This window comes from Tursiops truncatus, chromosome 15 (assembly GCF_011762595.2).
Source record: "Tursiops truncatus isolate mTurTru1 chromosome 15, mTurTru1.mat.Y, whole genome shotgun sequence".
Classification (NCBI taxonomy): Eukaryota; Metazoa; Chordata; class Mammalia; order Artiodactyla; family Delphinidae; genus Tursiops; species Tursiops truncatus.
Window position 1 is genome coordinate 63,803,804 of NC_047048.1, and position 24,504 is coordinate 63,828,307.

Sequence of the window (24,504 nt, forward strand, 5' to 3'; positions counted from 1 at the left end):
CATGGAGAAGGTGCTGCTTCCTCATGGCATTGGAAAGATGACAGTGGTGTGTGTCAGTGCCTAGCACAGGAAAAGGGCCAGGAATGGTCCTTTCAGAGCTCTACTACCTTCTGAAATAGAAAAGTGAACTCTATGTAAAAACAGCCACATGAAAGTTAAAAATCAGTTGGCACTGATTTATTTATATACAACATACTCTATATCTAAGAAGACAGTCAAGGTAAGAACTAAAGAAATAACCACCATGACACTTGGTGGGTTTCCCTCTCCTTCACCCTTGCCGCTAGGCAGCAGCTTTTCCTGTGGAGCCTCTTTCCATCTGGCAGGGGTGGTGTAACCCCCAGGGGTGGAGGACAGTGGCGAGTGTTTGTCTCTAGGACCCGTAGGGGTTTGGGTGTTCACTGGGGAAGTCCTGATAAGGAATGTGCTGTCAGAGAACAGAATGATGGGCTAGAAAGCACACGGATTCTGGAATCACACCCACCTGGAAGTGATCCTGCCTCCTCCCTGTAGCCCTTCAGTGGTGGCGAAGGCCTCAGTCCCCATGTGTGTGCAGGACCCACTCTCATGATAGGACTGTCTCTCTCTCCCAAAGCTCTCCACCATCAGGGCCAGGAGTAATCAGGAACTGGGTTCATTCGCTCATACAGATACTGACCCGACCCTGGGAACAGGAGAGTAAGACCAGGCCTCAAGGGAAGCCAGTGAGGGCTGGCAGAGCTAGGAGACAGTACTTGGGATGGGGTGCAGGACAAGCCTCTGCCCTGCTTGCCCCGCTGATCCCCGTCTGTCCCACAGAACCCTGATGCCAACCCACGTCCAACAGCCCAGGACCTGGCAGGGTTCTGGGACCTGCTGCAGCTGTCCATCGAGGACATCAGCATGAAGTTTGATGAACTCTACCACCTCAAGGCCAACAGCTGGCAGCTGGTGGAGACCCCCGAGAAGAGGAAGGTGAGCATGGAGCAGTGCGGAGGGGAAGTCCAGGGACAAATTCCTGGTCGGCAATAACGCTGGCCACATCGGTCAGTGCTGCTTGGCTCCCTTCTCTGTGTGTCGTCTTTGAGCTGGGGGCTCACGTCCATCAGTGTGCGGGGTCCATGCTCGGCGCTCGTCCAGCATGCCACTCGCTCTGTGTAGTTGAGGCTGCCCCCCCGAAGCATGCCTTCCTGCCCTGCATGTTCAGAAAGTGGGAGACACATGCCCACAGCCCAGAGCACTAGCGTAGACACAGCCGTTGGAACCCTGGAGGTAGAAAAATGGTCCTTCTCCCAGGACCACGCTGCCAGGAGTACAGGGGTCTGGACCCGATTCTGCCTCCTGGGCCAGCCTCTTCCCTGAGGCTCAGGCTTCCATCTGTAAAACAGTGGCACCCAATGACCCCTTTGGTTATTGGTTACTGGACTGTGGCCCTTGTGAGTTCTGATCCCCTAGAATAGCATGTGAAATGTGACCTGGGAGTCGGAGGCCCTGAATTTAAATCCCATCTCTGGCTATATGATTCCTGCGTGAATTTCAGGCTCTCAGTGGTTCAGAGCAGGGGTGGGAAGAGGTGATCTGTCTGTCCCTTCCTACTAGAACATTCTAGGATTGTAAGCTTGCTTTTTGCTCCTATGCCTTGTGCTATTCCCACCATCATCGCTTCTTGTGGCTTCCTGATTCCAAATGTGTGTTGCTTGTGCCCGATGCGGGGAAGCTGGGGTGGAGGCTCCAGCTGCCAGCATACGGTGGGTGGTAGCACCACACAAAAGGTGGCACCTTTATTTTATTTTCCTTCTCTCCTCACTGTCTCACTAAAGGAAGAGAAGAAACTACCCCCTCCGGTCCCAAAGAAGCCAGCCAAATCCAAGCCGGCAGTGAGCCGCGACAAGGCCTCTGACGCTGGGGACAAGCAGCGTCAGGAGGCCCGCAAGCGGCTCCTGGCGGCCAAGCGGGCAGCTTCCGTGCGGCAGAACTCAGCCACGGAGAGCGCGGACAGCATCGAGATTTATGTCCCTGAGGCCCAGACCCGGCTCTGAGACCAGGAAGCAGGAAGCAAACAATTTTAAGTCATTAAAAAAAGAAACCTACAAACTAAATGTGAAAGGAACAAAATTTTCTCAACCTTTAGTGTGGTTATTCTGTCTAGAGACCCTGAGCCAACTTTCAAATTGACGCATACAAGGGCTCACAATTTGGCTTTCTTGGGTCCCTCCCAGCTTTAGGTTATGAAGACTTCACACAAAAAAATCAACAGAAACACAAAACTATAAAACTTTTTTTTCCTCTTGCTGGCCGTGGTGGACTAGATAGATGGACTTCGGCAACGCCCCGGCCCAGCCTCCAGACTACAGTCTTTTTACTTGCTCTATCTAATGAGAACTTAAACTAGCTTGTTTACAAGATGACGACAGCCCAAGGGCAGCCTTGGGCACCTGCCATGTCCTTCCTCCTTTTCCTGGCTACCCCAGCTCTGACCTTGGAGTTTTCATTCTTATGTTTTTCTCTTTTCCCTTAAGAGCTCACACAGGGGTCACCATCCTGACTATCGGCTTTCTGGTTCTCAGCCCTTTTTGTGGGTGAGCCCAGAGGACAGAGAGATGGACACGCGTCCCCTCCCCCACCGAGTGCTCACACACATGCACGCGCGCGCGCGCGCGCGCACACACGCAAATACAGGTTCCTCTCAGCAGAAGCAGCCCTCCCACTGTGATCTGCCAGCCCTAGGCAGCGTCAGGTGGGTGACTCGCCTCTCTGAGACCATGAGGAGGGCTGAAGTCTTTGGGGGGGTGGGGGTGGGAATGAGATAAAAACCACAGCTTACCACACTCCAGACTCCCGCCTTTTTCTTCTCTCCAGCCCCTTCTTCCTTCAGCAAAATGTATGACCTAGAGTGACTTGCAGGGGCCACTCAAGAGAGGGACCCCATTTTCCAGGGGTCACGTGTCCCTGGCCGAGCCTGTGTACAGTACCCGAGGGGCGGGCGGCTGTGTCTGTATGTATGTGTACATATGCACATAGACCTTAGAGTGTATATTTAACAAACGCCCCTCTGCTCACCCATGCCCACCAGCGCCACCGCTGGCTCTCGGGGGCACCTGGCAGGAGGCGGGTGTGTGAATAGCATATATTTTTACATGTACTATATCTAGGTGTGTGTACAAGTGTGTGTAAAAATATATACCTTGTGTGTAAGCAGCTCCCCCTTTTTTTGTCTCTCACCTGCCCCCCGCTCCCCGGCCATGGGCCCATCTGCCTGGCCTCTGAGTTTTCTATTTTTTTACCCCGGTCATCCTTCTCTCTCCCCTGCCCCCCAGCCCCACTCCCAGGGTGTCATGAGCCCTGAGCTGCGATGGCCCAGGCCTGCAGGGTGAGGTGGGGGGCAGGGAGGGCGAGGGCGAGGCCAGGCCTGCAGCAAGCTCCGAGCACGACGGCTGCGGCACTGGAGACGCCCTCGTGTCCAGCACCTGCCACAGGGGCCTGCTCTAGGGCCCATTCCAGCTTGGCCGCCGTCTGTGACCTTGGGCAAGTCACTTGACCTCTGTGTGCCTCAACTTCCTCCTCTGTAAAATGGGGACAGTCCCCGCCCCTCCCTACCTCACAGGCATGTTGTGAGAATAAATGAGGTAACGTGCACCACGGGCTCATGGTGTTATTGCAGCGGGGCGGGCCAGGCTGGGATGAGGCGGGTGGAGCAGACGCCCCAGGAGACAGCCAGACCCCTTCCAAGTGGCAGCTCCTTGGAGACAGGCTGACGAGTGCAAACTGTAACGCCAGCGCTCTCATGCACCAGCTCTGTGACCCCCAGCAAGAAAACTAAGCTCTCGGTTCCCTTCCCGAAAGATGAGTGTGTAACATCCGCCTGACCAGCTTCCTCCAGAGAAATAAATGCTTCATCGTCGCTATGTGGGAGCTGAGATGGGCTGCTCACGCTGACGACTCGCGCCCCCTCCGTAGACCCCGACTCTGCGTGCGCTTCACCCAGGACGGGGCACTCGGTACCCCAGCCGCTGCCTGCACCCTGACAGTTACACGCACTGGATGCACTTCCTGAGCACCTACCCTGCTCATAGAGCTCACGCCCCGGTGGGGGAGACACGGAACATGCCATAGGTGAGTTCCAGTCTACAGCAGATGGTAGAAAAGGAGGTGCAGCACAGTGAGGCTGTGGGAACCCATGACAGCTCCGCCAAACCCAGGTCAAGGCTGAAGGACAGTGGGTATTAACCGGCTTTGGGAGACGGGGATGGGGTGCAGGGGAGAGCAGGCGGAACAGCAGGTGCCCATGTCTGGTGGTAAGAACATGTGTTTCAGAAAGTTCTCGGGCCCGGCCGAGCTGCAGGCACCTGGTCTCCTCCCTTGGCACAACGCAGCGGAGGTGCTGGTGACCTCAAGCCCAGGGGAACTTCCTTCCCAGGAACTTTGTTCGGGCTGCCCTGCCTTCCCCAGAGGGGCCGCTCGTGAGCTCCTCTGAAGCCTGTGGGCCAGACCCCCTGCGCTAGGAGTGCTGTGCCCTCATGTCTAGATCCTGGTAGTGGTGGCTGAGCGCCCAGTGGCCATGGATGGCTCAGAGTAACTCCTGGGGCTGGACCTACCCCCTGCCCTGAGACACGGCTGAGGGTGACTCAAAGGTAAGTGGACGGGTTTCAGGTTGCCTGGGCACTGAGCCAGATACTCAGGGGTGTGAGTGAACACAGAGGCATCACGCTGGACTTGACCGGCGAGCAGCCCAGCTCTACTCCTGACGGGCCTCGGGGAACTGGGTGGACCCTTTTACCCCTTCAGAGCCTCAGTGTTTCTGCGGCAGCAGGGGAGGGGCCTTGAGGGTTAGATCAGGGTCTCAGGGAGGGTCCTGCACTCCCTGTATCACAGTACCTGGGCCCCCTCTCCCAGCCCTGCTGGTGCAGCAGAGGAGAGGCCCACCCTCCCGAAGTTGAAAGAATAGTTTAATGTCCCTCACCCAGAATCACCAACTGTCAAGATTTTGCCATATTTGCATTGTTCCTGTCAGGGACATACACAAACATCCCCCTCACCTTGAGCCATTTAAAAATAAGCTGCACATACCATGCTGCTTCACCCCCAAATACACCAGGCGACACCTAAGAATAAGGACATTCCTACGTGAGCACAATACCACTATTCCTCTAATTTAACACACGAGTGACCCTCGAGCACCTCCCTTACCCAGGAGGGCGCTTAGTGCCCAGACATCAATACCAGCTAAAGCAGGGCCACACTCCAAGTGCCGGAGGAATGTCCTCCATGGCTTTTACTTTGTATCCATCCAGGATCCAGTGAAGGATCATTCGCTGCTTTCAGTTATCAAGTCTCTTTAGTCTCCTTGAATCAGAAGCAGTTTCCCCACTTTTTTTTTTTCATGACATTGACATTTTGTAAGTATCCAAGCATCTTAGAGAATGTTGCCTAATTTGGATTTCTGTTTTCTCATGACTCAGATTAAACAGTCTGAACAAGAAGATGGCTTAGATGATGTCCCACCTCCTGTACTCTGTTCTATCAGGGAGGCATTTGTCATTTCAGGGAAAGGCCGACAGCAGCTTCCTAGAGAAGCTGGGAGTGAGTCCTCGGTTTCTGCACTTCCAAAGCACAATCCTTGAGGGAACAGGGCCAAACAGAGACAGAAAGCACCCTCCTGAAGGGTGCTGGGGAAGAGGAAAGGGAGCAGAGAAGGAGACTGTTCACTGTCCCTGGGTCCCTGAGAACCACCCAGAGGCTGCAGGTCAGAGAGCAGGGAGGCCCAGGTTCCCCTGTAAACCTCCTGCTCCCCAAAAGTTTGTGGGTCCCCAAGCCTTTCGGAGTCCCCACCCCATAGCCTGAGAGCAGAGAAAGAAGGCTTAGCCGTAGCCAGGAGCAGCACAGGGCTCAGGGGCCTTGTGGCCAGGCCAGCAGGACAAAGCCATTGTCCCCAGTGGCCTGAGATCCAGAGACCATGAGGACCCCCAGACCAACTGAGATGAAGTTCCTACCACCAGCACTGGAATGGGGTTTATAAAAGAAACTTAAAATGAAATTGTATCAGGACTTCTCTGGTGGTCCAGTGGGTAAGACTGTGCTCCCAATGCAGGGGACCCAGGTTCGATCCCTGGTTGGGGAACTAGGTGCCGCACGTGTGCCACAACTAAGAGTCCACATGTCGCAGCTAAGAAGTCTGCATGCCGCAACTGAGAGATGCCATGCCGCATCTAAGACCTGGCACTAAATAAATAAAATCTAAACAAAAAAATGAAGTTGTATCTCCTACTGATATGAATCTGGCTCATCTGAAAAATCAATGTGATCCGCACTGCCTCTTCCTTATGGCAGCCAGAGGGACTCCTCGAAAATCCCCCTCTGCTCAGGACCCTTTGAAGCCTTCCCAGTACCAGCAAGAGAAAATCCGGCCTCCTCACCTTGGCCTTGGAGGCCTACGTCCACCTTTCTAGGTACATCTCCCATGGGAGCCCATCCCCTGCTCTCTGCCTTCCAGCCTCACCTCAGACCTTGCACAGGGAGCCATGGCTCCCCCACCAATGCATCTATTCTTGCCTCAGCTCTCAGGCCAGCTAGCATTTCTGCAGTGAAAGCTTCCCAAAGCACCTCAGCCAGGCCAGGTTGGTGCAAACCCCCTGCTCTAACTCTTGGAGCTGGACAGTCACTTCACTTACCTTGCTTTGTTGCTGTCACTGATGCTTAGATCTGTAAGATTACTTATGAATATCTGTCTCCACCAGGAAACGATGGGCTCCCTGAGGGCAGGAATAGTTTTTTTCACTAGTCTCAGTGCCTAGCACAGAGGAGAGCCTCAAGAACTGTTTTCTAAATGAATGACCTTGTTGCGGGGAGTAGAGGTGGGACTTCACAGAGAAGATAATATTTGAGCTGGGCTTTGAAGGATGAGCAGGAGTTCCCCAAGCTGTGGCAGTGAAGAGCACAGCAAGCAGTAAGACTCTGCTGCTGCTCAGGGAAGGGGTGGTGCTGGACAAGCCTTGAATGCCAGGTTAAGTAGTAAGGGCTTTTACCAGCTTTGAACAGAGCAAGGACACTTCCTTCCACAGAACCCAGCTTCCCATAAGACAGGAGCCCCCAGTCCCAGCCTCCATGGAGCCATGGCACTCTGGTGACCCAGTCAGCACCAGGGTTTGTCTCTAAAACATGTCAGCGGACCCCAGGCCTGGTGAAGCCCTGTGACCAACAGGGGACATGGGCCCTTGGAGACCCTCAACTGCTAATGGCTTTAACCTTCTACAGACTGACAACTCCTACACCTAAATCTACAACCTGTACCTTTCCTTGAACTTTGCACTTCCCACTCACCACCTCCACTTAGACATCTAACAGGTAATCTCAAAGTTAACACGTCCACCAACCAGTAAAAGGAAGTGAGAATGGTTAGAAAAATCACCATTTGACAAGCATCATAGTAACAACTGGATCATCAGTGCATGTTAAAAGCCATGGGTAAAAGTTTGATGAGGAACAGAATATTTAGTCTCAAAGGAGCACCCCACAAATTACCTATTAATGAACATATTAATTACAAAAGGGAAAAACAGTAATTTTCTGATGAATAAATCTGGCAGACACTAGATGGCCAAAGTTAATTTTTTCCCATCACTGGTAATAATAACATCATACGTGTTTCCTGATAAGATGAACTGGGACGAATACAGCATCACTTCTGTAATATTCCTGTCAAAAGTCCATAGTCTGAAGCTAATCATGAGGGAGCACCAAGAAACTGGCTGGGACTCTCCAAAAACGTCAGTGCATGAAAGACATAGAAAAGCTAAAGGACAGTTCTAAGGGCCAGAGATTAAAGACATTTCAATAGATGCAGAATAAACATTTGATAAAACCCAGCACCCTTTCATGATAAAAATGCTCAACAAATTAGAACATCCTCAAGCTGATAATGGACATCCAAAAAAAAAAAAAATCCACAGCTAACGTGTTTAATGGTGAAAGACTGAAAGCTTTCCCCTCAAGATAAGGAACAAGACGAAGAGGTTCACTCTTGCCACTTCTACTCAATATTGTACGGTAGGTTCCAGCCAGGGCCTTTAGGCAAGAATGAATAAATGAATGAATGGATGGCATCTAAATTGGAAAGAAAGAAGTTAAACTACCTCTATTTGCAGATAACATGATCTTTCATATAGAAAACCCTAAGGTATCCACAAAAAAATTATCAGAGTTAATAAATTAGTTCAGCAGTGTTCCTGGAAGCAAGATCAATATACAAAAACCAATCGTGGGCTTCCCTGATGGCACAGTGGTTGAGAGTCCGCCTGCCGATGCAGGGGACACGGGTTCGTGCCCCGGTCCGGGAAGATCCCACATGCCGCGGAGCGGCTGGGCCCGTGAGCCGTGGCCGTTGTTGAGCCTGCGCGTCCGGAGCCTGTGCTCCGCAACGGGAGAAGCCACAACAGTAAGAGGCCCGCGTACTGAAAAAAAAAAAAACCATCGTATCTCTACTGTGATATAATAAATAATAAATATTTGGTCTTTGTCCCTAGCTCCTGGTACACAGCTCCTGAAACCCTTGGACTCTCTGGAGTGATGAGAATCTTTTGTATGCTAATGGCAGGACTGGTGGCTGGGGGCCCCTAGATAGCTTCAGGATAGGGGCTGGTTGCTAGAAAGACAAAGGCATGGTTAGAGGGTTAGAAATTTCAGCCTCATTCCCCAACTTCCAGGGAGGGAAGAGGGGCTGGAGATTAAGTCAGTCATAATGGCCAAAGATTTAATCATGCCTCTGTAATGAAACCTCCGTAAAAACCCCTACACAACAGAGTTTGGAGTGCTTCCAGGCTGGTGAACACGTCAAGGTGCTGAGAAAATGGCAGCCCCGGAGAGGGCAAGGAAGCGCCCCCTTTCCCCTGCCCCCACTTTATCCTGTGCACCTCTTCCATTTGGCTGTTCCTGAGTTGTATCCTTTATAGTAAACTGATAATAGTAATTAAACTGCTTTCCTGAGTTCTATGAGCAGTTCAAAGAAATTATTTATCCTGGTGTTGCAGGAAGGGGGACCCCTTCAAGGGCCCGAGAGTGGGCTCTTGTCTAACACTCAGAGATGAACTGTCCAAGGAGACACACGTGCTGACAAAGCAAAAGAATTTATCGGGAAGGGGCGCCCAGGCAGAGAGCGGTAGGGTAAGGGAACCCAGGAGAAGTGCTCTGCCACATGGCTCAAAGTCTCAGGGTTTATGGTAATGGGATTAGTTTCCGGGTTGTCTCTGGCCAATCATCTTGCTTGGCCCATAGTCTCACTCGGGATCCTTCCTGGTGGCATGCTCATCTCTCAGCCAAGATGGATTCCAGTCCTTATCGGGACTTCCTGTTGTGAGACAACTCAGGCAAGTGAGCCTGGCTAAGGCTGGTGGTTTTGGTCAACAGTTCCCTAACACTGGCGGGGAGGGATGTGTAGTAATCCGCAATTTGTAGTCAAGTTGGACAAAAGTGTGGGTAACCTGGGTCTGATGTGAGGGAAATCTTGTGGGACTGAGCCCTTAAACCTGTGGAGTCTGACACTAACTCCAGGTAATTAGGGTTAGAATTGAACCGAATAGTAGGACATCCAATTGGTGTCCAGAGAGTTGGAGAATTGACTGGTGTGAGGAAAATACCCACATATTTGGTGTCAGAAATATCGTGAGTAAAAACGGTTCAACTACCAGTGAACACACTGAAAATGAGTTTAAGAAAACAATTCCATTTACAATAGCATCAAAAAGATCAAAACACTTAGGAATACATTTAACAAAGAAGTACAAGACTTGTAAACTGAAAACTACAAAACATCATTAAGAGAAATTTTAAAAGATCTAAGTAAAAGGAAAGGCACTTCATGTTCACGGATCAGAAGACTTAATGTTGTTAAGACGGCAATACTCCCCCAAATTAACCTACAGGGTCAGCACAATCTCTATCAAAATCCCAGCTGCCTTTTCTGTAGAAATTGACAAGCTGATCTTAACTGATATGGAAATGCAAGAGACTCTGAATAGCCAAGCAATAGTGAAAAAGAAGAACAAAGTTGGATGAAACACTTCCTGATTACAAAACTAAAGTAATCAAGATTGTGTGGTACTGCCGTAAGGGTAGACATAGATATCAATGAAGTAGAACTGAGAGTCCAGAAGTAACCCAAACATTTATGGACAACTGATTTTCAACGAGAGAGCCAAGAAAATTCAATGGAGAAAGAATAGTCTTTTCAGCAAATGGTGCTGCGACAACTGGATATCCACATGCAAAAGAAGGAAGTTAGACTCTTACCTCACTCCATATACAAAATTAACTTAAAGTGAATTAGAGACCTAAATTGAAGAGCTAAAACTACAAAACTCGTAGGATAAAACATAGGTATAAATATTTACAACCTTGGATTAGGCAATGGTTTCATGGATATGATAAAAAAAAAAGGCACAAGAAACCAAAAAAAATAAACTTCATCGAAGTTAAAAACATTTATGCATCTTTAAACAAACCAAAAAATGAAAAGATAACCCACGGAATGGGAGAGAAGATTTGAAAATCATATACCTGGTAAGGGTGTAATAGCTAGACTATACAAAGCAACTTTGCAACCCAACAACAAAAAAAGAAATTTTAAAATGGGCAAAATATCTGAATAATCATTTCTTCAAAGAAGATATACAAATGTCCAATCAGCACGTGAAGAGGTGTTCAAGATAACAAGTCTTTAGGGAAATGTTAATCAAAACCACAATGAGATACCACTTCACACCCAATAGGATGACTAGAAGACTAGTGTTAGTGAGGATGTGGAGAAACTGGAACCCTCACATTTTTGGTGGTAATATAAAACAACGCAGCACTGAAGAAAACAGTTTGGAAGTCCCTCAAAAGTTTAAACATAGAGTTAACAGATGACCCAGCAATTCCACTCTTAGATATATATCCAAAAAAGTGGATATATACATCCACACATAAACTTATACACCAATATTCACAGTAGCATTATTTATAATAGCCAAAAGGTGGGAACAACCCAAATATCAATCAACTGATAAATATGTAAACAAAATGTGGTACAGCAATAGAATGGAATACTATTCAGCAACGAAAAGAATGAAGTACTGATACATGTTGTAATGTAGATGGACCTTGAAAACATTATGCTAAGTGAAAGAAGACAGTCACAAAAGGCCACATATTATATGATTCCACTTACATTAAATTTCCAGAGTAAACAAATCCGGAGACAGAAGGTAGATTAGTGTTTGCCAGGGGATGAGGGGAAGGGGAAGTGGGGAGTGACTGCTAATGAGTATGTTGATTCTTGGGGGATGATAAAATGTTCTGGAATTACATGGTTGTGATGGTTGTATAACTCTGTGAGTATTCTAAAACCACTGAATTGTACACTTGAAAAGGGTGAATTTTATGGTATATAAAAATTATATAAATTTTTAAAATTATTTTAAACAGAGAAGTCCACAGCATGGAAGAAAATTTTTGCAAATCATATTATCTGGTAAGGGATTAATATCCAGAATATATTAAAAAACTCTTACAACTCAACAACAAAAAAACAACCTGATTTTTTTCTGCGGGGGGCTCATGTCATGTAGCATGTGGGATCCTAGTTCCCTGACCAGGGATCGAACCCGTGCCCCCTGCAGTGGAAGCATGGAGTCTTAACCACTGGACCACCAGGGAAGTCCAACAACCTGATTTTTTAAATGGGCAAAGAATTTGAATAGACATTTCTCCAAAGAAGATACACAAATGGTCAATAAGCACATGAAAAGACACTTAATGTTAGTTATTATGGAAATACAAATCAAAACCACAATGAGATATCACTTCACACCCATTAGGATGACTATTATTAAAAAGAAAGAAAGGAAGGAAGGAAGGAAGGAAAGAAGGATGGAAGGAAGGAAGAAAGAAGAACAGAAAATAACAAGTGTTGGCGAGGATGTAGAGAAATTACAACCCTTGCGCACTGTTGGTGGGAATGTAAAATGGTACAGCTTCTGTGGAAAACGGTATGGCGGTTCCTCAAAAAAATTAAAAACAGAATTACCATATAATCCTGCAATTTTGCTTCTGGATATATACCCCCAAAGGATAAAAAGCAGGGACGTGAAAAGATATTTGTACTACACCCATGTTAATAGCAGCATTATTCACAACAGCCAAAAGATGGAAAGAACCACATGTCTGGTGACAGATGAATGGATAAGCAACATGTGGTCTCTCCACACAATGGAATATTATTTAGCCTTAAGAAGGAAAACAATTCTGACATATGCTAAAAAATGGATGAACCTTGAAGAAATTATGCAAAGTGAAATAAACTGGTCACAAAAGGACAAATACTGTTTGATTCCACTTATATGAGGGACCCAGAGTAGTCAAATTCATAGAGACAAAAAGTAGAATGATGGTTACCTAGCAGCTCAGGGAAAAGAATAGGGAGTTACTATTTAATGGCTACAGAATTTATCAATAGTTCTGGAGATGGATGGTAGTGGTAGTTGTACAACAATGTGAATGTACTTAATGCCACTGAACTGTACACTTAAAATTGGTTAAAATGATAAATTTTGTTATTTTACCATACACACACACACACACACACACAGAGAAGGAGATCAAAGAAATATGATAACCTTGGATTGGCTACTGGACCAGAAAGAATTTTTTTTTTTTTTTTTTTTTGGTACGCGGGCCTCTCACTGTTGTAGCCTCTCCCGTTGGGGAGCACAGGCTCCGGACGCGCAGGCTCAGTGGCCATGGCTCACGGGCCAGCCGCTCCGTGGCATGTGGGATCTTCCCGGAGCGGGAAACGATCCCATGTCCTCTGCATTGGCAGGCGGACTCTCAACCACTGCGCCACCAGGGAAGCCCAAGAAATTTTTTATAAAAGACATTATTGGGATAATTGGCAAAACCTGAATATGGATTGTAAATTAGATAATAGTATTAAATCGGGACTTCCCTGGTGGCACAGTGGATAAGAATCCGCCTGCCAATGCAGGGGACACGGGTTCGAGCCCTGGTCTGGGAGGATCCTACATGCCACAGAGCAACTAAGCCCGTGTGCCACAACTACTGAGCCCGTGTGACACAGCTACTAGCCCATGCTCCACAACAAGAGAAGCCACCGCGGTGAGAAGCCCACGCACCGCAAGGAAGAGTAGCCCCTGCTCACCACAACTAGAGAAAGCCTACGCAGCAATGAAGACCCAATGCAGCCAAAAAAAAAAAAAAAAAAAAATTAAATCTTTAAAAAAAAAATAGTATTAGGGCTTCCCTGGTGGCGCAGTGGTTGAGAGTCCACCCGCTGATGCAGGGGACACGGGTTCGTGCCCCGGTCCGGGAAAATCCCACATGCCACGGAGCAGCTAGGCCCGTGAGCCATGGCCGCTGAGCCTGCATGTCCAGAGCCTGTGCTCCACAATGGGAGAGGCCACAACAGTGAGAGGCCCGCGTACCGCAAAAAAAAAAAAAAAAAAAAAATTGTGAATCACTATATTGTACACCTGTAACTTATAATACTGTACATCAACTATATTTCAATAAAAAAATTTTTCCTGATTTTAATCACTGTAATATGAATATGTAATATAATCTCCTTTTTAGGAGATACTCACTGAAGTATTTTGGGTAAAAGGGCTTGATGTGTGCAACTTACTCTCAAATGGTTGGGGAGGAGGATACACACACACGGAAGACAGTATAATAAAGCCAATGTTAACAATTAGAGAACCTGGGTGAAGGTATATAGGAGCTCTTTGTACAGTTCTTATAACTTTACTGTAAGTTTGAAACTATTTCAAAGTAAAGTTTTTAAAATTTATTATGTCCAAAATGGAACTTCTAATCTCTCACCAAACCTGCTCCTTCCATAAGAGAAAATGTCAGCTCTTTCTTTCCAGCTGCTCAGACCAGACCCTTGGAGTCTTCAAGTCTTCCTTGACTCTCACACACATACCAATCTATGCGAAAATCCTATTGGATGCAACTTCAAAATATGTCCAGATGGGAATTCCCTGGTGATCCAGTGGTTAAGACTCCACGCTTTCATTGCCGAGGGCCCAGGTTTGATCCCTGGTCGGGGAAGTAAGATCCTACAAGCTGCACTGCATGGCCACCCTCCCTCCCGAGCCAAAAAAAATATGTCCAGAATCCCATCACTTCTCCCACTGCCACCACACTAGTCTGGACACCTCATCCTGTTGAATAGCTCCTCACTGGTCTCCCTGCTTCCCCCTCCCCAACCCCAAAGGGGATTCAGTTAGAACATAAGCCAGATCACGCCACCCTTCTGCTCAGAACTCTCTGATGTCTTACAGTGGCCTACGAGTGTAAGCAGGTAAGTTAAGGGGTCCCTGGAGAAAGAGAACCAGGAATGGCTTTCTTGACATAAGAGAAGTCATTTTGGCCTAAGTCATTCTGTGATCTAAGCCTGACCACAATGCTTGCCCTTGAACAGGTCTCGGTAATTAATGATCTTAAGAGAACAAAGGAATGCAGGAACAGAGAAAAGGCAGACAACAGTGCACTGATAGAGCAGAGTCCTAGTTCCTCCTCAAGGGATAGGCATGATAACTTGTCTTTGCGCTCTGCAGGGATTAAGACCCCCCACCCCAGGTGGAGGACGGAATGGTAATGCTGACCCTCCTGACTTCAGCTAAAGCTTGGACCTTGGCCCCATTTCCATGCGGATTTCTGCTCTGCTCAAGCCCCTTCATGAATATGCATGTACCCTTAGCTTAAAACTTCCCCCGTTTTGCTGTTCAGGGAAACATTGCTTTGGGAAAGATCACCAGTAAGATTCTCCTTACTGGCTGTGAGTAATAATAAATCCTTCCTTCTCCAGATCTTTGGCGTGTTAGTGTCTATTGGCTTGACACCCACCAAGAGGCAAACCCAGTTTTGGGGTAACACAAGGATCCCCGGGCTATGTCCCTAGTGCTTCTCAGACCTCCTCTCCCACCCCCCTCCCCTCAGTCACACTGACCTCCTGCTGCTCCTTGACCGTGACCTGGCCAAGCTCCCCCTACAGGGCTTCTGCCTCAGAGCCTCTCTGGGCTGGCTCACTCCCTCACATCCTTCAGCGCTGCCCAGATGTCACTTCCTGGGAGGCAGCCCCACCTCCTGTTACTCTCTCTCCCCTCACCTAGTTTTATTCTCCCTCAAGGCATTTATTTCTACCCTCCAAGCCATGGAGCCACTTGTTCATGGTACTTCCCTCCACAAGAACAAATGCTTCCTGAGTGCAATTACTTGGGTACTTACCCCAGCACCCAAGCACAGTGCCTGGCAGGTAGCAGGTGTCAGTTAATATTTACAGACTAAGTAACTGGGCGTTGAAAAGTTCCCTTGGGAATGTCCGTGTTGGATCAAAGGGGAGAGAGAGCAGGACGGGAGTCCAGCTAGGGGCTGATGGGTAAAGTGTTGCTTCACGGGTCAAACTGATGGACCTGATGCCCGATGGCAGAGGGGATGGGTCTGTCCTTCCAGACTCCATCCTCCAGCTCAGGCCAACAAGAGGGGGAGAGGGGGTGCAGCCCCTTTGGCAAGGATGCTCCGGGGGTCCGCTCGCCCCTGCTCCTCTCGCTGGCTCCCCAGGGTCTACGTGGGTCTTTCTGGCCACTCTTTCACTGAATTCTCACCACCACACTCCCATTTTACAGGTGAGGAAACTGAGGGCACCTGAGAGAAGAATGACTTGGCTGAGGTGGGCTGTCCCCAGTACGGTCCTACCCAACTTTCATGTGCGCCCCACACCCCAGGAGGCTGACTGCTGGCTCTGTATGAGGATAGTGGGTTCTCTCTGACACGCCTCTTCTCTGGGACTGGAAAAAAGCCATACTTGGCCTGGTGGAAGGAGGCCCTCCCCCGGGAATGGGCCGGGCGGCGCGCCTTTGGAGGGAAGATGGGGGTAGGGTCTGAGGACTAGAGGCCCCTGCATGTTCTGCCAGCCTCGCAGGAGACGAAGGGCCGGCCCACATAAACCCCCTTCCCCGGGCAGTCCAGGCCCCCTACTCACCCCCGTCACCTCCCCGGTCCACGATGGGGAAGGCCCTGGCAGCCTGGGGGTTCACCCGGGAACACCCCGCCTCCCGGGGCCGTGGGTCGAGGCCAAATAAGGCCGGGCTGCCGCGGCCCCGCCCCCATCCCGCCGCTGCCGCACATTCTTCTGCCTTGTAAGGCCCGGCGCCGCGCCCCGCCCCGCGCCCCCGCCGCGCCCAGCCCGGACCCCACCGACGGCCCGCCAGCCTCAGCTCCGCACCCGCTCCGCGCACCGAGCCAGCGCCTTCTCCGCACCAGGTGGGAGCCCGGCGACCCGGGTGGTCTAGTGTGGGCGGTGTGACAGCCGCGGCCCGAACTTGGGGACGCAGGGAGGTGTCGGAGGGCCTCTGGGCAGGGACAGCTCGTGGGCCTGGCTGGGGCTGCGAGCTTGCTCGGTCTGACGGGGATTCTGGCTGGGTCTGGGCAGCAGGGAGACTGTTCCCGGCTCCGGGAACCAGTGGGCCTATGGCCAGGGAAGACTGTCCGGGCCCTGACCCTTTGCTGTGCAGTTAGAGGTGCCAAGCCCAGGACTCGGGATGCCCGGGAGGACGGTAGGACGTGTGGCTGCCGGTGTTCCCTGCCCTAGGGGACCCATGTGTGTCCTCCAGAGCGTCCGTGTCCCATCCCCCATCTCCTGGGGCAGGAGAGAGGGATGGAGACCGGAGTAACCCCCGTCCACACACACACACACACACACCGAGGCTGTGTGCCGCGCCCTGGGGCTTGCCCACTCTGAGCCGTCTGCCCACCTGGGCCAGCTGGGTGGGGAAGTTGCACCAGGGGCCCTCTGCGGGCTCACCCCGCCCCCCGGCTGGACAAGGACCTGGGCTTCAGGACCTGGTCCCCGCGCCTCCCCAGCCCTGCAGCTGCTCTGGCTGCTCTCAGGAAAGGGTCAGATAACTGCCTCAGATGAGGTGAGCTTACCAGCAAGGCATCTGGCACTGCCAGCCATAGGGACCATGAGGTAATGGGGGACACAGGCCTTGTCTTTGCTGTTGCGGTGGGATTTCAGGCACCAGAAAGGGGGAGGTGGCACGTAGTTGCAGCAGGCCAAGTACCCGCGATATCGGATCGCCGGTGGCTAGGATTCCCAGGAGGATGAGGGGACGGCTCCAGGGCTAAGAGGCCAGCCTGTCTCTGACCCCAGTCCCTCAACCAAGACTGGAAACTGCCTCTGGTCACAAAGAGTCCTCAGCCCCTCAGTAGCCATCTGCCCACCATGAAAGGCCATTTGCCACCCCCAGACCCACCCCTAGCCCAGAGGTCCTGGCTTCCAGTTGGACTCTACCCCTCTCATGGACACACCACTTCACGGGCCTCAGTTCTTTTAATTGCACGGTGAGGGGCGCCCCACTCTCCCCACTCTCCCCACCCTGCTTCCCAAGACTGCTGGGATGGACAAACTGTACAGTTCAGTGCTCCAAGCCCTGTCACGGCCCCTCAGCACAAGAGGGCGGAGATGGGGTGGCCAGGGAGGCAGGGGAGCCCAGCTAGTATCAGAGCAGTGGGTGAGCTCTTGGCCACTCCCGCCTTTGGTCGCGGCTTTCTCTCTCATCCTGCCACGTCTGCCCTAGAACTTTACGGGGGGCGGGGGGGGGGGGTGACAGTGATGATAACCATCACAGCCTCTGCTGGGCACAGTGGACTCCTCCTCAGCTGCCTTCTGTGGGTGCCATGAGTCAGAGTTCCCAGAGAACACCTGGCTCAGGGCAGGAGTGGCCCCTCGAAGCACTAACCACAGGACACGGTGGCACGCCCTGCCGACAGCACCATCCCACTCCCACCCACGTCAAGGGTGGGAAAGGCTTTTGTCTACCCACCCTCAACCACAGGAGAAACCCTGAGGGCCAGGTGTGTCAGTCCTGTGGGACCCAGTACTATAGGCAGCCGTGGCTCTGGGGAAGGACTGGGGCTGGCCAGCATCCCAGCTCAGGGTTTAAGATCTCAAAGGCCAAAGACGGCAAATGGCTTGAACAGGGTCAGGAGATACAGGCCTGGCGACAGATCGAGGAGCACTTAAGGCTTCCTGCAGATCCTCGACAAAGGAACTCAGGGCAGAGGAAAGAGGGCAGCAGTCCTGGGGCCAGGCCCACAACTGCCCCAGCTGAGGGGCACATGACCCTAGGTCTTCAGGGGCACAGTCCCCACTAGCCATGACAAGGGTTCAGGGAGAGCCCCTTGCTGGGCCTCAGTTTCCCCATCTGTACAGTGGGCAGCAGACTGGCTGCAGTTGCCTTCATAGTCATTCATTAAACAAGCATCTATGAGCACCACCATGGGCTGAAGTTTAAATCGGGGGACTTACACCAGCCCTGATTGATTGTGAGGGAGAAAGACCTTTAAGTGCTTACTGTCAAAGCCAGGGTGGGGGAACTGCTCCCCAAGGGCTGCCTGAAGAACTGGGCTGGAGAAGGAAAGGCATTCCAGGGGGAAGGACCAAGAAGGAAAGTCGGGGGGGGGGGTCTGGGGAGCAGACATAGATGGCAGGAGGGACACCATGAGGGATGCCATGGCCAGTCAGAGAGCAGAGCAGGAGGGGTTCACACAGGGCCTTTGATGCCAGGCTGAGGGGCCAAGACTTGCTGGGGGAGGGGAGGGGATGGCGGGAACCCTCAAGGGTTTCAAGGTGAAGTGTCTGGGTCTGTATGCAATGGGTGAGACAGGCTCGGAGCCCAGGTCTAAACAAGGGTGACAGGAAGCTGGGCTTCTCAGCCGGGCGGAGCTCTATGCTCCTATAAGCAGAGGAGTGAGAACAAGGGGTAGGGCCCAAATCAGGTCTATCTCCCACCCTAAGGGGCTGGTCAAGTGTGGACAGGTGGGGGGAAGGGAGACTGCCCAGAGCACTGGCCTTCCAGAACCTCCAGAGGAGGGAGGGCAGAGGGATGGGGAGGAGGAGAGGATGAGGAATGTCAGGAATGCGTGCCACTGACCCAGCTCCTTCCTGCTGGTGGGGGCAGGGAGCCTCAGAGCCTCTCACAAGGCAACCCACCCTGTAAGCCGGAGAGAGATGGACAGTGTAAATGCTATTAAGGCTTAAAGGAGATAAAGCACGGAAATGGTTGGCACCGAACCCAATCCTAAGTGTCTTACCCAAACAGTCACAGCAAAAATAGCTTCCTCTGTGCCGGGCACCATGCCAGGGGCTTCTTGGGCACTAAGTCAATTAATCCCTTCGGCTGGGCAGTCCTATCCCATTCCCAGATGAGTATACTCACTCAGAGAGGTAGAGGAAGTTGTTTCAGATCACACAGGGCCAGCGCTCTATGCTGAGCTGGGTGGCAGAAGCCCCAGGCCTATGGGAGCACAGAGACCAGCCCAGGCACTGACAGCCGAGCAGGGGCAGGCCAGAAGATTCTCTGGCCTGGGGTCACAGGAGGCTCTCCCACTTACACCCACTGCCTACAGGAAAGCCCCACACGCCCGCAGCCAAGATGTCCAGTAAACGGGCCAAGGCCAAGACCACCAAGAAGCGGCCACAGCGGGCCACATCCAACGTCTTCGCGATGTTTGACCAGTCCCAGATCCAGGAGTTTAAGGAGGCCTTCAACATGATTGACCAGAACCGAGATGGCTTCATTGACAAGGAGGACTTGCATGACATGCTGGCCTCGCTGGGTGAGCAGGGGCGGGGTGTGGGAGTCCAAGTGGGCCCAGCAAGGGCTGCAGCTGGAGCAGGCAGTGGGGCTGCTCATCCCTTACGGAACACTTCCTGTGCACTGACATGAGGCACCCACCCTGGAGAGTAGCTGCCATCACTTTCTCCATTTAGCAGGTAGGGAAACTGAGGCACAGAGCAGTTTGCCACTGGACTTGAACCCAGACAGGCCCACTCCAGGGCAGGACTGCCTCAGGCAGATTTGTGGATCGGGCTGCCCGGTACCATTTGCTTTAAAGAAAGGGATCAGCAACTACAAGAAAGTTTGAACTGCATGGACTTTCCATTGTACAGTGGGGAAACTGAGGCCTTAGAAGGGAGGCCAGGGTATCTGCCCCCCTCCTTTAGAGGTCACCTGTGTCAGGCTCTGAGAGGCTGACTCCAGTGATTTCCCCAGAATCAGAATCAGAGCTGAAAGGGCTCAGGAATCTAGTGCATCTCACCATTGCTCAGATGGGGAAACTGAGGCCCAGAGGCCAGGCCTCCAGACACCAGCCCCCAGCCTGTGGCTCTGCTTCCATATCCCTCCCCATGTGCTAGCCACAGACAACCACCCTCAACCCAAGTTTCTGGTGCCCCCTTCATCCAGGTGAGAGCATCTGGGCCAGACACTGGCTGGGGGAGGGGGTGGTCTCTGACAGTAGAGGCAGCAGCCTATGGCCAGATAGGCCTGAGTCAGTCCCTGGCATTGCCCCTCACAGCTGGGCAGTCCCGCTCTGTGCCTGTTTCCCCTCCTGTGCAATGGTGACCGTGGCCCTTGTGTGCACCCCCAGGGTGTCTGGTGGGAGGAGCAAGCAATGTAGAGGGAGCAGGAGGGCTGACATCACACACTGCGCCCACGCTCGGCACCACACCCCTCCCAGCTTCAGGCCAGACTCACCTGAAGGCTCCCTCCCTGAGGAGGTCACCGGCAGGAAGGAGGACTGAGGCCTGGCGAGGGGAGGAGCTGTGAGTCCCCATGTCACAGCTCTTCAGGCCTCAGCCATCCCATGGGGACAGAGCAGAGTGTGTGAGGCTCAGAGGAGACAGGGACGCGAAGACTCTTTTCCATTTATGAGGCAGCGCCTGCACCCGGGGCCCTCAACCCCAGAGACTTGATGACAGGCCTGGGCATCTACCCAGAAAAATCCTCACTCCTGTTTGTAGCTCGTGTCAGTGAGTCCACAGATCAATCATGGCCTCTGGTTAAGAACATCATCCTCTGGGAATTCCCTGGCAGTCCAGTGGTTAGGACTCCACAATTCCACTTGCAGGGGGCATGGGTTGGATCCCTGGTCAGGGAACTCAGATCCTGCATGCCACACCGGCATGCCCCAAAACAAAGGAACCTCAGGTTAAAAAACAAGAACAGGGCTTCCCTGGTGGCGCAGTGGTTGAGAGTCCACCTGCTGATACAGGGGACACGGGTTCGTGCCCCCGTCCGGGAAGATCCCACATGCCGCGGAGCGGCTGGGCCCGTGAGCCATGGCCGCTGAGCCTGCGCATCCGGAGCCTGTGCTCCGCAACGGGAGAGGCCACAACAGTGAGAGGCCCGCGTATCACAAACAACAACAACAAAAAAAAAAAAAAAACAAGAGCAGCAAATAATAAAATAATAACAAGAAGCAGCTCTGCAGGTATTATCTTAAATCTCAAAGCAATCCTATTAGGTAGGTGTGATTATCATTCCCACTTTATAAATGAGGAGACAGAGGCTCAGAGAAGTTATGTAATCTGCCCACGGTCACACAGCTACTCAGCGGTAGAGTTGGGATTTGAACCAGCAGTTGACTCAAATCCACAGGGCCAGTGCCAATCATTGTTCTGCCCATTTTACAGCCATTGCCTTCTTCACCTTCACAGTTCTCCTCAGAGGCAGGGGAAACAGGCATAGAGCTGGGACTCAAACCCTAGCCTGTGTGGCACCAAAGCTCACTGGTTTAACTACTTTCAAAACTGTGCCTGGGACCTGGGGTCTGGCCTTCTGGCTTCAAATGCTGGCTCTACTCCTTACTCACTGTGTGACTAAGGACAAGTCCTAACCTCTGGGCCTCAGGTCCCACACCTGTGAAGGGGGATAAGACTGCTGACCTCACAGGTGGTGGAAGTTAAAGCAATAAGGCACATGGAGCACGGGACGCCGTGAGCGGTCAGCAGATGGGGGCCCTTATACTTCAGTGAGCATTACCCGTGGCGGACATCCAGACCCCAGACCTGAGGAGGAAAGTGGTCAAGGCCACCTGCCAGGAGAGCGGGGAGGGAGCAGTCAGAGAGCCGGCCGTCCCAGAGACATGCTTTACAGTTTACAAAACGTACTGCCTCCTGTCTGTGGGGCCATGAAGGGAGGGGACAGGGAGGAGGGAGGGGACGGGAGGGGACAGCAGGCACAAATGGCCCTCCCACCACAGGGAAGAACCCCACGGACGAGTACCTGGAGGGCATGATGAGCGAGGCCCCGGGGCCCATCAACTTCACGATGTTCCTCACTATGTTTGGGGAGAAGCTGAACGGCACGGACCCCGAGGACGTGATCCGCAACGCCTTCGCCTGCTTCGACGAGGAGGCCTCAGGTCGGCAGCCTCTGGATGGAGGCCTGGACGGGGCTGGGCCTGCACACCTCCCCCAGGGCACCCCCACGTATGCCGGGGGGACCCGGCCGCGCTTGCCCCCAAAGGCCAGGACAGAAATCACCCGTTTCTGTTGCCAGAACCATAAAAGCTAGGCTACTTTCTTGTTTTCTCCCCCAAATGCGAGACTAAAACAGCCCACATCCACCAAGCTTTCCCATTTCCTAGTTCACCTGTTGGCCCAACACACCAGGCCTCTGCTTTCTACCCTTCCAGACACCAAACCATTTCAGGCCCTCTGGCCAACGAGGTACAGAAACCAGCCCCCACCCTCGAATCTTCCAAAGGGCTTCTGTCTCACAGCCGGTGTCTCCCAGGGACAGGCCAGAGCAATGCTGGCAGTAGCTGCTCCAGCAGTTTCTCAGGGGCCACAGGCACACCACTGGCCTAAGCGTGTTCGAACATTTTCCTGCCATCACAGTCCCCTACCAGCTTGGTATATTTTCACCCCCATTTTCCAGATCAAACAGGCAAAGAGAGGTTAAGTAACTTGCCCAAGGTCACACAGCTAGAAAGAAGGGGGCGATCAGCATTCAAACTCAGGCAGTGGAACTCTGGGGCTCAGGCTCTTAAAGCAGGACATACCCAGCACCGCCCCCCAGCCCCAGGTCCGCTGCAGAAACACCTCGCCGACAGTCCCACGGCGGAACTCTTCCCTATGGGCCCTGGCGACCTTGAACTGAACAGAGACCAGGGCTGTGGCTTTTCCTGGCCTCTCTGGGGTCTGAAAGGGCTGGTGGGGGCCCCGGGGGTAGAGGGTGTTAGGTGTGTCCTGGCCCGAGTTCCTGTCTCATGGCCCTGGCCCTGCCCCCCCCCCCCCAGGTTTCATCCACGAGGACCACCTCCGGGAGCTGCTCACCACCATGGGCGACCGCTTCACAGACGAGGAAGTGGATGAGATGTACCGCGAGGCGCCCATTGATAAGAAAGGCAACTTCAACTACGTGGAGTTCACCCGCATCCTCAAACATGGCGCCAAGGACAAAGACGACTAGGCCAGCCCAGCCCCCCTATGCCCAGGCCCGCGTCCCAGTCACCTGCTCCCTCAGACACTGTCTGCACCGGCTCTGCCCACAAACCCGCGAGCCCACAGGCCCCTCTCTAGAGGATCCTCCCTCTGAGGGGTTAGGGTCCCAGCTCCCAGTGGAGGGAACAGGCTGAGAGAGTGCAGTGCCAGGCAAGGGGCGGAGCCAATGTGAGGCGGGGATTCCCCCGTGACCCTCCAAGGAAACCCCATCTTCTTGGGAACTGGGCCAGAAGCTGGACCTGGAGGCACCAGGGGAAGGCCCCTCAAGAGAGCCCAGGCCCCAGCTGTTGCCCGCCCACTCCCAGGCTGCTCCCCACGGGCAGGGCCCTGCGTCCTGGTCTGGGACACCACTGCACGTGCAACCCTGTGCAGGGCATGAAAACCCTTCCCCAGCCACTGCCACAAGCACGCGAACCTCACCCAGGCCCCCTCTCAGAGGACAGGATGCCAGTCCTGTCCCCTACACCCCGCCCAGCCACCAGAACACGCGCCACCCCGCCGGGAGTGCACTCCAGAAGGTGCATGTAGGGTGGGTGTTTGTCTCGGCGAGGCAGAACGTCTAATAGAAGGCTGAGCACTGCCTTTGGTCTGTGTGTCTGTGACTGGGGTGAAATAAAGGAGCCCCCATGCCCCAAACGCCCTCCCACCCTCTCCTTCCATCCCCCGGGGCCGCCCTGATCCTCTCCAACCCAGCCCCTGGCCCAGGGAAGGCTCAGCTGAGACCAGACCAGCAGTGGGGAGCAGACAGAGGTGCTGAGGGGAAAAGCCCTCCTGGGAGGGAGAGGGCAGAGTGGGGAGGACCCACAGGAATCACCACAGCAAATCCCAGTGGGGGGTCTGGGCCTCTGAGGGGGCAGCAGTCAAGGTCACAGTGTTCAGGACCACAGCCTGGATCTCCAGGGTCACTCAGGTGGTCCTGGAAGAACAGGGAGGCTTTGGGAACAGTGAGAAGGGCTCATCCCATTAGCTCAGGGATGGAGGTGAGAATGAATGGATTCCTTGCGGGCAGCTCCAGGCAGCTACCAGGTGTGTTCTGGGCTGCACCCGCCACAGCTGGAGGGTCAGTTCAGCTACATGACCAGCAGCACAGCAAGCCAGAGCTTTTCACATCCCACATGTGCAAGAGACAGGCAGACGGGGTCCCTGTTACATCTGAACGATGGGGACACTGACCACGGTGC

General features: G+C 52.6%; 2 protein-coding genes across 8 annotated transcripts in view; both read left to right on the forward strand.

The window, feature by feature from the left end:
* The window catches only part of DLGAP4 (DLG associated protein 4), a 69,205-nt gene extending 65,590 nt beyond the window's left edge, over positions 1 to 3,615 (forward strand). For 6 of the 7 annotated variants that reach the window (XM_033839134.2, XM_073792956.1, XM_033839133.2 and 3 more), the window contains 2 exons: positions 799 to 954; positions 1,800 to 3,615. In XM_033839134.2, the coding sequence (XP_033695025.1) occupies positions 799 to 954; positions 1,800 to 2,018 (375 nt within the window). In that variant the 3' untranslated portion in view covers positions 2,019 to 3,615. Of the gene's footprint in view, positions 1 to 798; positions 955 to 1,799 lie in introns of those variants that run through there. The other variant, XR_012326282.1, reaches the window with a different exon arrangement.
* Positions 3,616 to 16,138: 12,523 nt separating this feature from the next.
* Positions 16,139 to 23,903, forward strand: MYL9 (myosin light chain 9). Its single transcript, XM_033840033.2, has 4 exons — positions 16,139 to 16,293; positions 19,441 to 19,650; positions 22,078 to 22,239; positions 23,119 to 23,903. The coding sequence occupies exons 2-4, from the start codon at positions 19,467 to 19,469 to the stop codon at positions 23,289 to 23,291; spliced, it is 519 nt and encodes a 172-aa protein (XP_033695924.1). The 5' UTR covers positions 16,139 to 16,293; positions 19,441 to 19,466; the 3' UTR covers positions 23,292 to 23,903.
* Positions 23,904 to 24,504: the final 601 nt, after the last annotated feature.

Excerpts from the sequence above, each read along its gene's own strand:
- MYL9 (XM_033840033.2), top strand. The coding sequence starts at position 19,467 with ATGTCCAGTAAACGGGCCAAGGCCAAGACCACCAAGAAGCGGCCACAG. Across the intron at positions 19,651-22,077 it reads TGACATGCTGGCCTCGCTGG|GGAAGAACCCCACGGACGAG; the intron begins GTGAGCAGGGGC and ends CTCCCACCACAG. Across the intron at positions 22,240-23,118 it reads CTTCGACGAGGAGGCCTCAG|GTTTCATCCACGAGGACCAC; the intron begins GTCGGCAGCCTC and ends CCCCCCCCCCAG.